The following is a 14,229-nucleotide window of genomic DNA, read 5'->3' on the forward strand; positions in this document are numbered from 1 at the left end:
TTCCCCTGGAAGTTCCTCAAAAGCATTCCGCCGGAAGTTCCTCAAAGGAATTCCTCCGGAAGATCCTCAAAGTTGGCTATACGTTCGCCTTATAAGCGAATGAACATGGGCTAGATTTCCATCCTCTTTACCCAGGGCCGGATTTAGCCGGAAGGGGGCCCCGGGGCCGACGGTATGTGGGGGCCCCAAAATGTACAAAAAAGGTTAGTTTTGGTACATAAGATTTGTGGGGGCCCGGGGAACGGCCCCTCCGCCCCCCCATAAATCCGGCCCTGTCTTCACCAAACCCTCGTCAGTCACCGGCAGCGCAGTCCTAACGGTGGTGTTTGGGGTAACGCCTCACGGACACGTCTGCCAGACAACAACTGATAAAACTGATCTCGAAGGCATTCCTCCAACGTACTTCGAAAAATGGCAACCGAACAAAGCAACGATCATTGGATTCACCATATGGACAAATGGACACAAGGACTCACGATGATATCGGCAACGACAACAATATCGAACTACGGGTATCCATAGATTCTGTACAGCAGAATACTACAGTAGATCACGGTTCAGTAGCGCTTAAGAACACCGAGTGCCTACTAAATAAATATATGAATAAAAAAAATCCTCCAGCATTTCCTCAAAGGAATTTCTCCGGCGTTTTTTTTTCTGAAATTCCTCCGAGAATTCATGCGGAAGTTCCTCAAAGATTTTTTCCAAAAGCTCCACAGGAGATTTATCCGAAGTACCTCCAGGAAATCTTCTGGAAGGTTCTCCAGACACTCTTCAAGAATTCCTTCCAGAAATTCCTCCGATGATTCCTGCTGAAATTCCTCCTTACTACAAAAAACTAGAAATTAAAAAAAGCGCCAAGAATTCCAAGTTTCTAATAAAAATAAAATTTTACTTAATTATGCTTGTCGACGGGACAAGAATGCGTGGGCGGACTCGCTTGCCGACAAAGGGGAGAGAGAGCCACAGCAACCAGGGACATTCGCCTCCTCTACGATATCTCACAACGCTTAAGCGGGGCGAAGATGAATGCAACGATGCCTGTAAAAGACGCGAATGGTCAGTTATTGGTCGACCCTTTTTCAACTGCCAACCAGGCCACCACCACCTCAGCATGATTTGTCCAGGATGCGACGTGTAACGCGCGTCAACACCGGAGCGCCATCACTGCTAGAACATCAAACATCTGCCATGACATCTGCTCATCTTCTGCATAGTTTATTTCGTAATATAGGACACCTCAACCTTCCCGGTCGACTGGTTACAAAGTATCCTAGTGAAGGTGCCCAGAAAGGATGACCTGACTGTGTACTAGTCAGTTATCAGACATGATGTTGCTGTGTAGCGCCTTAAAAGTTCTATGCAAAGTTATCCTAGCCCGGATTCAGGAAAAGATCGATGCGACTTTCAGGCGGCAGCAGACCGGGTTCCGTGCCGGAAGATCCTGTGTGGACCTTATTGTCACGCTCCGTATCATTCTGGAGCAGGTCAACGAATTCCAAGAGTCCCTTTACTTGGTATTCTTGAGAATATGTGGGGACCCTGAGACGCAAGGGGGTTCCTGAGAAAATTATCGGCCTCATCGAGGCATAAAACGAGGTCTTCTTGTGCAGAGTACTGCACAATGGGGTCGTGTTTGGCCCTATCCGGGTCGTAGCTGGTGTGAGACAAGGGTGTATTCCATCATCGTTACTGTTCCTTATTGTAATCGACGTTAATCTGGTAGGTGCCAAACCTATGGCAGCCTTTAACCATGGAGAATCTAAACGACATCGAATAGGCTGATGACGTTGAACTTCTCGCTCAACGGTGCTCTGATATGCAGAGTAAGCTCAACGACTCGTCTTCCGCAGGTTTAGTCATCAACGTCAACAAAATCAAATCGTAGGACGTAAACACGGCAACTTCTTCCAGTTTTACAGTAGTTGGACAATCTGTGAAAAGTTCGAATATTTTGGAAGCCATGTGGCGTCAGACGGCGGTACCAAGATCAACATAGGCGCACGGATCAAGAAAGCAAGGGCTGCCTTTGCGAGTTTAAGTAATATCTGGAAGAACAGGCAGATAAAACGCATCAAAATCCGAATTTTCAACTCTAACGTGAAATCTGTACTGTTATACGGTTGTTCATCAACAGATGCCTACGGTACATAATTTGTGCCTGGTGGCCTCACAACTGGATCTCAAACAATGAGCTCCATTGTCCGATAGTAAGGCCGAGGCCGATAGTAATGAAAACTCGGGATCGGAAGTGGGGCTGGATCGGCCACACTTCACGAAGGAGCGGAAACGAAATATGCAAACTAGCATTAGATTGGAACGCAGCGGGACATCGCAGCAGAGGCAAACCCAGAGGCTCATGACGGCTCATAGAAGAAGTCGACCTTAATCTAACCTGGCTACAGGTAAAAGCGATAGCTGGTCGTCGCTCAGGATGGAGATCTTTCAAGTCTGCCCTTTGCTCCACCGGAGGTACAGGATTCATAAGTAAGTAATTAAATAATCTTCATGCTGCTAGATAAAACTGAACTTAACAGTAAAAATCCTCTTCAAAATTGTACAACACCCTTCAACCTACTTCTTTAACAGTTCTCCAATATCCATCGATATGGTAGAAAATATTCGGTGGCGTGGTAAATTCACATACAGCGGCACGCCGACGCGGCGACGGCATAAGAAAATCACAGGTCTAACTGGAAGTCGGCCATCTTAAATTTCAAAATAACGCCAAACACCAATTTCCGGCTTCCGCTCATCGAGCCCGTTCCGGCAATACCCAGTTTTTGTCAATCAAATAGACTGATAAACTTTTCACTTATCAATAAATTTTCTAAGTCTTTTTCAATGAAAAGGACTTAGAAAATTTTTCGATGGTATTTTTTTACACGGATTTTCGAATTAACGCGGTCTTTTTTTACACGGATTTTCGAATTAACACGGTTTTTTTTTACACGGATTTTCGAATTAGCACGGTTTTTTTTTACACGGATTTTCGAATTAACGCGGTTTTTTTTACACGGTTTTTTTTTGCGAGGTACGTATCCCCCTCGTAAAAAAAAACCTGGGTGTAATTTCATTTTTGTTAGGAATTTTATTAGTTTATTTCTTAGTTTATTTCTTCAATATATTATTTGAAAATGCGAATCTTCTTCTCATCATCACCATCTTCTTCTCTTCTTCTTTTTCTTCTTCCTCTTATATCTTCTTCTTCCTCTTATATCTTCTTCTTCTTCATCTTCTTCTTGTCTTATTCTTTTATATATAAAAATGAAATGATCTGTGTTCGTATCCGCATAACTCAAAAACGGCTGGATGAATTTTCTTCATTTCTTCAGCAGATATTTTCGTTATAGTTTCCGACGGGTTTATATGATATTTCCTCATGCGAAAAACACGAGCGAGGTTGAGTAAATCGTGAAAAACTGAAATCAAGATCCGAATGGAATTTTTTTTTTCTCATGTGCGGTTCACAACACGCATTTTTGCCTACTATGCAGGACAACGTGTGCCGGGTCTACCAGGTTATAAATTCTCTGTCCCGGATAATGAAAAGAAAATTCCATGATTGCCAGAACAAGATTATAACCAAATGTGATATAATTAATACGAATAACAATATTTGTAGCACAACCAGTGATAACTTTGTTCTTTTCAATAACATAATTTCTAATTAATTTAGTTAGGAAAGATCCATTAATAACGTAACGCAAAAACTGTCTATTTTCAACCCCCCTCCCCCCTACGTCACACTTTTTGTATGAAAAATTGAAAAAAAATTGTATGGATCGTCACACTTCGCTCAACCCCCTATTTTTGTCTAACCCCACGGTTTTTCGGTGCCCCGCGGTATTCAGGCATTCAGAAGTTACCAATTCATAGTAGTGGTTTTTTTTTCTAAACTTTGCTAAAATGCTATTATAAAACGAATTTGGAAAGTACGCCGAGTTCCAATTGAAATGTAGAGCCTTTGAAGATGAGAGGGATGATCCATATGCTTTTATATTTTTACCCACCCAGACCATGGGAACCCCAGGTACACGTCCGTGTAAAAAAATCCCATATAATTTTTTTGCAAAGTTGCTTCATTTTGCATGATTTGTCGAGAAATCATAAAACTTTTTTTACACGGATTTTCAAATTTTGAACTGAAAACTTCTAAAATATTTGTAGAGGGATATACAATTTTTGTTACACTTAAGTATAAAAAGTTAAAATTTAAAAATATTGTCGCATAAAATTAGTACATAAACTGTTATACACAAACACAAAAATGAACACCTCTAATAGACACTTAAACGTCCATGCAATACTGATAACGCAGATAAGAAACGATAACACATTAAAACCACCATGCACGAAGATTGTTAGCTTGTGTGAGTAACTAGAGAGGTACCTAAAATAGTCAAAAACAACCGGCCCAGTAGTAGCCAATCGATCTCGAGGGAATAAAGAACTATCTCCCAATCGTCGCGTATGATTTAAACTAAACTGTGTATTTCTTTACGTAGGTGAATACAAAGGTTTAGTGTCTTACTTGAGATTAGTCGTACTAATTAATAGAAGAAATAAGTGGCTAAATCATTGGGCATGGTTATTTGCAAGTGACACTGTCATTAGACTAATGAGAGGCGAGTTTATTGAAACAAATTGGACTGTTTGAAAGAACTTGTTAATCGAAGTTGTTGGACAGTTTCTCGGTGCTATCGATATGAAGTAATTCGATTCTACAATCCACGAACCGCGGAGATAACCAACAATATTTTTACCCCGTAAAGTACCAACAGGGTACTCGGGTACCCACATTCTTGGTATGAACATAAATTCGTCAGTTTTCAACTGATTTGGACGATTCTTTTAGCTATGGATTCAGAAATTCGTACTCCGCATTGAACCGATTCGGATCACCTGGTTATCGGAATTCCGGGTATGCTAGACCATATCTCAAAAATGGATATGCTGATGTTATAGAAACCAAAACCTGAGTTACCAGTTTCGTAGAAAATTCGAGGATTATGACTTCAGAACATATGAGGACCACCTGATCATTTGCTCTCGGAACGGTCATCCCGGAATAGGATCCCGTGGGGACTATAGTGGCCACAAAATCATTTAGAAGAAACCGAGGCGATATGGGTATCGACATTCTTGGAATTGTACCAGAAATATGTTTTCCATGTAGTTAAGACCATAGGATAGATATCCACCAGAACGGTCATTCTGTAACAGGTTCCCGTGGGGCCTAAAGTGGCCACAAATTCATTCTGAAGAAACCCTGACAATATGGGCATCAAAAATCTTGAAATTGTTTTGGAAACATGTTTTCCATATAGATCAGACCATAGGGTTGATGGCATTCGGAACGGCAATTCCGGAGCAGGTTCCCATGGAGCCCAAAGTGGACACAACCCCATTTAGAAGAAACCCTTGCATATTGTATATGGGTTTCAAAATTCTCTTAATTGTCTCGGAAACATGTTTTCTAAGTATTTTAGACCATAGGGTTGATGGCAATTGGCAGGGACATCCTGAAACATGTCTCCAGGGGGGGCTAAAAAGGCCACAAGGTCATTTCAAAGAAACCCAGGAAATATGCGTATCAAAATCTTGGAATTGTTTCGGAAACATGTTTTCCATGTAGTTGACTATAGGATAGATATCAACTGGAACGGTCATCCAGGAACACGTTTTTGGAGGCCCTGATTTGGCCACAAACTCATTTAGAAGAAACTCTGACAATATGGGTATCAAAATCTTGGAATTGTTTCGGAAACATGTTTCCAAGTAGTTTAGACCATAGGGTCGATAGCAATCGGAACGGCCATCCTGGAACAGGTTCCCGGAGGCCCTGAAGTGGCCACAAACTCATTTAGAAGAAACAATATGGGTATCAAAATTCTAAGAATTGTTTCAAAAACATATGTTTCCAAGAAGGTGGGACCGATGCTGGGTCATTGGACCGAATGGCCATTAAGTAGTCGAATGTCCGTTAGGCCGAACGGTCATTAGGTCGAATGACAAGTTAGGAGTGAATAGTGTGGAGTGAGCAGTGAGAAGTAAAAAGTGGAAAGAAAAAACTGAAAATGATAGAAATGAGAAGAGAAAAGTGAAAAGTGAAAAATGAGAAGGGAGAAGTAAGAAGTGAGAAGTGATATGCGAGAAGTGAGAAGAGAGTAGGGAGAAATTAAACGAGAAAAAAAGGAAGAAGTTGGAAGGAATAGAAAAAAAGTAAAAGGAAGAAAAAAGAAGTGAGAAGGAGCAATCTGAGCAATGCAGCAAATAGGAAAGTGTGGATCTATTGCATCCACAGCTTCTTATTTACCACATTGTTTAGAATGCTCAGAACAGTGGGTGCGGTTGACCTCCAGAGGAACGTCTTTTGAATCTATTCAAAGTCAAGTTTGTGGTCGTTATCGCTCGGGAAAACTGGATAAGTATCAACATTTTTGAAATTATTCCGGAAGCATGCTTTTATAAGCTGATGGGCCTTCAAGAAGGTTTGCCAAACGGTAAACCAGTAAGTGATAAAAAATAGTCGAGCATATGGATGTTACCTTTCTTACTCTATATCCTCAATATCGAATAAGGACGAGCCCACATTGAGCTAAAGAACACTAGTGGTTACAGAATAGCGAATCTAGAAAACTAAGGTTCCACGGTTTCATTCTTGTGAAAAACATACGACTGCCCTACTGTTTGTGGAAGCATGCTTACGAAGTTATCCTTGTGAGCATAAGCGTAGGATTACTAATCCGCAGATGCCAAGATGCTCGATTCTTTATCTAAGATGCTTCCGGGTGAGAAATGCTCAATTCTCTTCTGATAGTGTATCCTTTGTGCTCACCACACAAGATACATATTTATGCAATTGATCGACATAAAAAAGCTTTCAATTGTTTTACTGTGGACATACTAATAGAATTGTTGAAAATCAGGTTCCAGTGGTCATGTAAAGCCACTGGAGAAAATGAAGATTGCCAGGATTTCTTCTAAATGAGGGTCCCCATTGGGCCCCACGGAAACTTGTTTAAGGATGACCGGTTCGTTGTCAAACCATCGAATGGCCTAATTACTCATCAGATCATGCTTCCGAAACGATTTCATGAATTTTGATACCCATATTGCCAGGGTTTCTTCAGAATGAGTTTGTGGCCACTTAGAGTTGCACGGAAACCTGTTCCAGGATGACCAGTCCGTTGTCAAACCATCCTATGGTCCAATTACTCATCAGATCATGCACAGAAAAAAAAAATGAAAACTAGTCAACGCGTAAAAAATAAAGACGTGGAAAATTACACTATTCTGGGCGTAAATGGATCTTTCCTAACAGATTCGCCCTGAATGTATGCAATTTACATAGCATTATGACACTTATTCGTATAAAAAGTGACATAATGCAATATAAATTGCAAACATTCAGGCGACAATACCGTTTAAATTTACGCTCTTTTTGGTAATCCCTTTATGTGCATTATTTTCGTGTAAATTTTAACAACTTTTTCTATCTGTGTGCTAACGAAATAATTTCATGAACTTTGACACCCATATTGCCAGGGATACTTCAGAATGAGCTCGTGGCCACTGTAGGTCCCACGGGATCCTGTTCCAGGATAACCAGTCCGGGATCAAATCATAACGTAGTTAAGTTAAATTCTTTTAATTTCCAACGAAGTCATCAGTAATGACCAGGGAATCAATTTTTCTTCTATGCGCAAGCAAAACAAGTGAGAAAAAAGAACCAACGACAAAGCTTTGTTTTTGTCGGAGATAATAATGACAAAGATTCGAAAATTTTTGTCAGCAACAAAAAAAGAAGACAATTTTGTTGTTAACTTCTCATCCCGTTATTTTGCATTCAAGGATGTTAACGATCATTCAGTATTTGCGTTCGATCATTTAGTAGTTTGTCAATAACACATTCCAGAAGCTAAATTTCAAAATATGTTGTATGGTGGACTTCTAGTGCGAAGGTTTTTCTACAACTTTGCCTAATGGTTCATTATTAGAATTCAACTAATAACGGAGTTAGAGCGCTAGTTGCAGTAACTTAAACTAAATGATTGGAATTTTGTTATCATTTAGTCTAAGTTACTGAAACTATAGCTATAACTCCGTTACTAGTGAAATTCAAACAACGAACCATTAGGCAGAGTTGTAGAAAAACCTTCGCACTAGAAGTCCACCATACAACATATTTTGAAATTCAGCTTCTGGAATGTGTTATTGACAAACTACTAAATGATCAAATGCAAATTACCGAATGATCGTTAACATCCTTGTTTGCATTATCTATACAGCTAATTTCGTTTTTTTTTGCTATCATAGCTTCTGCTTTTATGGAAATATTGCAGAATCTCACTATGATTACAAAATTAGCATCGTTTTCTTGGAAATATCAGAGCATGCAAGGCAAATGATTCTTGTCATATTGTGTTTGGGTTCTGATAAAGGCTTGTTGCGAGGTGCGTTTGTCAGTAACAAACTCTGTTGACGACAAAGGGTATATTGTTAGGCGTTGCTCGAATATTGATTCCCTGGTCATGACGCAAGAAATCTTTATTTGGTTGACTATATATCTTCAATTTACACAAATTATGGGACTTAGACCAGTCAATCCGAAATTACGGTAACCTGGTTATCCGAATCGGTTCTATGCAACGTGTATCGAATAGCGGGTAAGTTCCTGAATCCGTAGCAATCAAAATCGTCAAAATCGGTGAAAAATTGATAATGTTATGATCATTTTGAATCCGTGGGTACCCGGGTATCCTGTCGGTTACGTAAGGGTGTTTTTTGTCGGTAACAAAAGGGTTAAATGCATCGCAGCAGTTTAAAAAATCAATTTTGTTTTTTTTTCAAGGGGGGGATGGGGAAAAACATTTTTTTTTTCAATAACTGTTGCAAGCAAATCGATTAAGGCTAACTAAAAAAAAGTGTGTCTCACATTTTTTTTGTACACACACACACATACAGACATAACCTCAATTCGTCGAGCTGAGCCTTCTATCAAAAGTTCGGTTTTGGAGTGATCCTTTAGCCTTTACGTATACTTGGTATACGCGAAAGGCAAAAAATGGATGAATTGATTGATTGATCGAAGGTCAACATTTTAGTCATTTTTTCAACCAAATTTTGAATTCCACCTCAAATAATAAAATGAAGCCACACAAGATTGAGGGAGGCGGTGACAGGAGAACAAAATAATATTTGTTCCAGCATGATGTCGGTATTTTTGCATATAATTCAAGTAACGGCAGTTGCCAGTCGATTTACCTATGTTGAACTACAAATCTGAAAAATGAACATTCTGAAATAATTCTGATTTGGTTGACCAATGTCAAATTTATTTAAACTTATTCGTTTGATGTTAGTTATGGTTCTCTGTCGTTTTAAATAAGAAATAAATAATTCAACGACAATTGGGTCCTAAAATGAAGAATCGATATTCGATTTTCTTTCAGGGAACGATGAAGGCTCGGATGAAGGTAATCATCCTGAACGTGTCAGTTTTTCTTCCGACTCAAAAGTCGAGAGGAACATTGTTTAATTTGAAATTAAAAAATAGATGAAAAATGCCTCCTCGACATTTTCGGTCTCGTTTGACGTATGGAATAATATGATTCAAACGCACCAGCAAAACACCGCAGGGCACTTGACTCAACCTTTGACAGTTAATATATGGGCCTGACGTTTTGAGCTGATGTTCATTCGTTCTGAAATGTTGCACAGCCCAATGTTTGGCTTAAAATATCTTAAACACAAAAATGTTATTTTTACTGATTAAGAATTTACCAGAATTTTTATAACATTGGTTCAAGTATTCTTGACCGATGCACTATCGTTTGCAACCATAAACGAGGTAGGGCTTTAGGACCCAATTATCATATTGGTTGATCTCTTTCTTAATTTTTTAATACAAACAATTGGTCGTGTTAAACTTAGACATCTGGGGAAAAACTATCGATAGTAGGATTGAGGTTTTTGTTTGTTAAATCAGCGAACACAAATCACTGTTTCCAATTGTGAGAAAAGCAAATTTCTAGCTCTTGACGTAATACTTTCACTCGATCGATTGCCATCGTTTCAATTGGGATGCAGCCTAACTAGCGCGTGCCCAACATGACCAATAGAAGAAATAATAAAAAAAAAATTACTACAGATCAAACGCCATGGCACCATACTTTATGTCGGTCGTGATATGTAAAAACTTGAGAATCGCTGTTATCTAAAAATTCAACTGAAATATAGGAAATCCTACTTTATATGTGCTAACTTCAATTAAGCAAATATGCAGCCTAAGGCCGAAACTCGCATATGATAAAGAGAATACATTCACTTATAAGGTTCCTGATTGATTTGCCTTGAAGTAAAGTAAGTGCACGAACTTGCACTTCACGCATGACTACCGCCGGTTCATGATGCCCCCATCATAATTGCTTTCGATGTTCAATTGTACATACAGGCATTAATGCGTTACATTTACTCTGTTGATGCACTGCAGCCGTAGCCATTTGAGATCATCTACTTCTGGCTGTCAATGTCCTTTCTTCAGTTCAATGGCAGCGATATGCGTTCACACTTTTTACGTAATTGCAAGAGATCTTCGAACTCGCGTTAATTCCGTTTCATCCTCCAAAGATCATTATCACCGTTGTTTTGATTGATCATATGAATGCATATCAAAACCAATTCGCTGCATGATCTGAACCAAGGTGCCACCTTGGGAGCAGCATCCATCATCTGCGGAGATCAATAGAACAGGTTGTGCTAAGGATCAACCAGACAAGTACGACCGGTGTGCTCTCATTGAAGTCATTGACCTTCAGCATCCACCGAGGAAAACAACTACTGGTTCTTACTGCTAATAAGCGAATAGTATAATTATATACACTGCCAGGGTTTTCACTATTGAAGGAAGCATGTTATTGACACGAACATACATTAACAAGTTGTCACTTACCGATGCTTGGCCGAATAAACGTAGAATTTTGTGTTGATTTCCTCCGGTGACGATGGAAGCATTTCCAGATATGCAGTCTCTTCGAAGCAGCCCAGCTCCCCATAGCAAACAACTTTGTCTGCTCGTTTTTTCCTGCAATTGAAAAAATAAAATAAATGGATAATGATTGTTTTACCAGATATAAACGAAAAAACTGCACATCAAAACTGTATGAAACTATCACTATGATTCGCTTTTCTAAATTACCCAGAGAAATTCAAGAAACTGATTGTAAATGACTAAAATAAAAACTCCTCCTAAAAAAAGAGAAATTTTCCTTAGTTAAACTTAGGTTGACTGTAGGGGGGCTGGGGACACCCTAAAGAAATCGCGTCAGTTTCACATGAAAAAGGTTGTAATATTGGGGACCAAAGCCACCAACGTGAATCTTATACTCAAGCACTGCGATGCCTTGAAGTAAATTCAGTGGAAAATAATCAATGTTTGTAATTTTTATGATAATGAAAATCATGCTGTAACAATCTCGATTTCAAAGTATGTGCGTGAAATGGAAATGATAAGAAAGTAAACATAAAACATTAAATTTGGTTGATAAATTGTATGGATAGGCATACAAACGCATTACAAATTATTATTGGAATTTTCTTCCATGTCTATGGGAAATTCTTTGTAAATTTCACGAAAATTTTGTAAATTTCACGGTAGGTTTGAAAATTTGATATTCGGGTCTTCCTGTTTTATGGACAGCCTGATTTGGTTTGCTTATTTTCCAAGGTTGACCTTTGAACCGGTATTCTACCGATTCCAATCTGTTTAACCCTTTCAGGCCCAAATTTTTCTAAGCGGTATCACACAGTAAATTTGATATGTTCTATTTCCTTTTTCGTGATTAAAAATGGAGGACTGACAAAACAAGTTGAAACATATTTTTTCGGGATGTACTAGATCAGCGGTTCTCAACCTGGGGTACATGTACCCCTGGGGGTACCTTTGCCGGCCCCAGGGGTACCTCGGGCCAGGCTTGTAAAATGTCATCTGCATGTCATTTGACTAATTTGTTCATAACTTTCTTCGGAAGCCAAATTTACTTCAAAATTTTAGATGCACGCATAACGCTTGAGTAGTGCTATATTTTTGTCCAAAGGTACATTACTCTAAATAACACATGTGAGGCTAGAAAGTGAAATCTCTCCAAAATGTCACGTGTCATTTGACATAATGTCATTTGAATGACATTTTGCCTCCCACGCCCGTTCGCCATACTTGATATTTGATGGCTAACTACTGAAAAAAGTTCTGGGAAAATTATGAAAAAGAATGCAAATGACATTTTACAATACTGCCTCGGACCAAAAAACGTAATGGCGGATGTATTACAATTCCAATAAAACTTATTGATACAGTTTTGATAATTATGTATTTTTAGATTCCAAAACTATGTATGGGGATGAAACGATACCAGTGAGGTATCGATACTTTTACTTTGAAGTAGTATCGTATAAAAGTATCGATACCACTAAATATCGAATTAAAAGTATCGATACCTACTCGTATCATATGAGTACTCAAACTTTTGAAGTTTCAAAAACGATTGTTTTGTCGCAGTCATGTTATTCATTATTTATGTTGAATGGAACACTAAAGAATTAAGCACATCATTAGTTATTCTTCGATACTTTAATTCACTTGTCTCGAGAGTGTATTAAAAGCTGTTAAACTTGATTTCACGTGAAACATTCAATATGTAAATCAATTGCATCTTTTGATCAGTATTTTTCTGTATTTTTAATTAATGTTCCTAAGATGCGAATCTCTCTGATGTTTCTTCAATGGGATGGGACTTTCGCAACACAGCTGCAAATATTAGTTCAAAGTCGAGATTACCCCAGATGTTTGGGTCATTTGCTATCGAGTTTGAGGAAAATTTAAACCAATATAAGATTGAGTAAAGTGACCAGTTATTTCTTGGACTAATCCGGGACACTATGCATTATTTATTTTGAAAGCTGTATCTGTTGAGCAATATTGTTATGAGTAATTATTTTATTATTAATAATAATTTATTCAAAATTTAATCAAATCGTTTCAAAAGAATGTTGTGTCTAGGGGTTCCATTTTTCCCGGGAATCAACTTCCCGGGAAACGGGAAAAGAAATGTTAACTACCCGGGATTTCCCGGGATCCCGGGAAATAAAACAATTTTGCGAAATTCAAAATCGTAACGTGAATAAATAACTAGGATAATAAGGATAAAAATATACTCTCGACCTCAAGGGATTGATACTTGATACATTGTGCAAAAATGATTAAAGAGTTGTTGAAAAGTCTGAAATATTGTCTCTGTTTAGTTCGAGAGCGTTACCTAGGTCTATGTCTGCAAAACGCTCGCTATATCATAAGCAACAGATGGCGAAGTTTCAGCATCTACTCTCGTTAGAGAGTAAGATCTGCTGTGTCCAGATGATTCCTTGATTCTTCCTTGATATGGAGGAGAAGACGGCTTTGACAGGATTTCTTCTGTTATTGCCGGAAGATTTCTAACATAAACCATTCTTTTACTCGTCCGTATATTTTATTAATGCAAACAATATTCTCGTCAAATTTGATGTATAATAAGAACCATGATACGAGCACTTGAGTACATTTCGCCTTTGCATTTGAAGTATGTAAGCAATAAATGTTTGTTTTTCAACAGCGAAAAAAAAAGTTCAGACGAGCGTTTTATGGTCGTACCTTACAAATCATAACTATCAATATTAAATGAATCTTTCTGTCAAACTTTGTTTGAAATTTCGAGCAGCACCAGAAACGCATAAAATTGCATAAGTTTGGCGAGTTTTTGTTATTAGACTGTTGTAATGACCTTATAGTAAAGACCTAAAATATGTTAACTTTTGTACTCTGACATATCCAGACAGTAAATTCTCAATAGTTCATTATAATTTAGAAAAAGAAAGCAATATCACGATTGTTCGGAACATGAGTCTGTTTGGAACACGTATCGGGGTTTGAATCAAAAAGTATTGAAAGTCTTAAAAATAAGCCTCTGACAATAAACCTACCAAAGCCGTAACTGCCGGATCCCGGGAACTTTATTCTTGCTATTGAGAAATTTCATCAAATACTCGATTTTTATTTCGACTTCGTAATGCCCGTAATGATTGGAGTTACTAAATAAATAAACGACCGATGGAAACTTATGCTTTGATTCGCCTCCCTTCAACGCGCATTAGAGTTGAACCGTACAATACTGTAGCATCTACAGTTAAAAC

The 14,229-nt window shown here is 38.4% G+C and overlaps 1 protein-coding gene across 1 annotated transcript in view; it reads right to left on the reverse strand.

The window, feature by feature from the left end:
* LOC134205480 (uncharacterized) overlaps positions 1-14,229 on the reverse strand; it is a 137,843-nt gene that overhangs the window by 32,853 nt on the left and 90,761 nt on the right. The window contains exon 3 of the mRNA XM_062680754.1: positions 10,958-11,089. Coding sequence (XP_062536738.1) covers positions 10,958-11,089 — 132 coding nt within the window. The remainder of the gene's footprint in view (positions 1-10,957; positions 11,090-14,229) is intronic.

Source organism: Armigeres subalbatus, chromosome 1, assembly GCF_024139115.2.
Source record: "Armigeres subalbatus isolate Guangzhou_Male chromosome 1, GZ_Asu_2, whole genome shotgun sequence".
NCBI classification, from domain to species: domain Eukaryota; kingdom Metazoa; phylum Arthropoda; class Insecta; order Diptera; family Culicidae; genus Armigeres; species Armigeres subalbatus.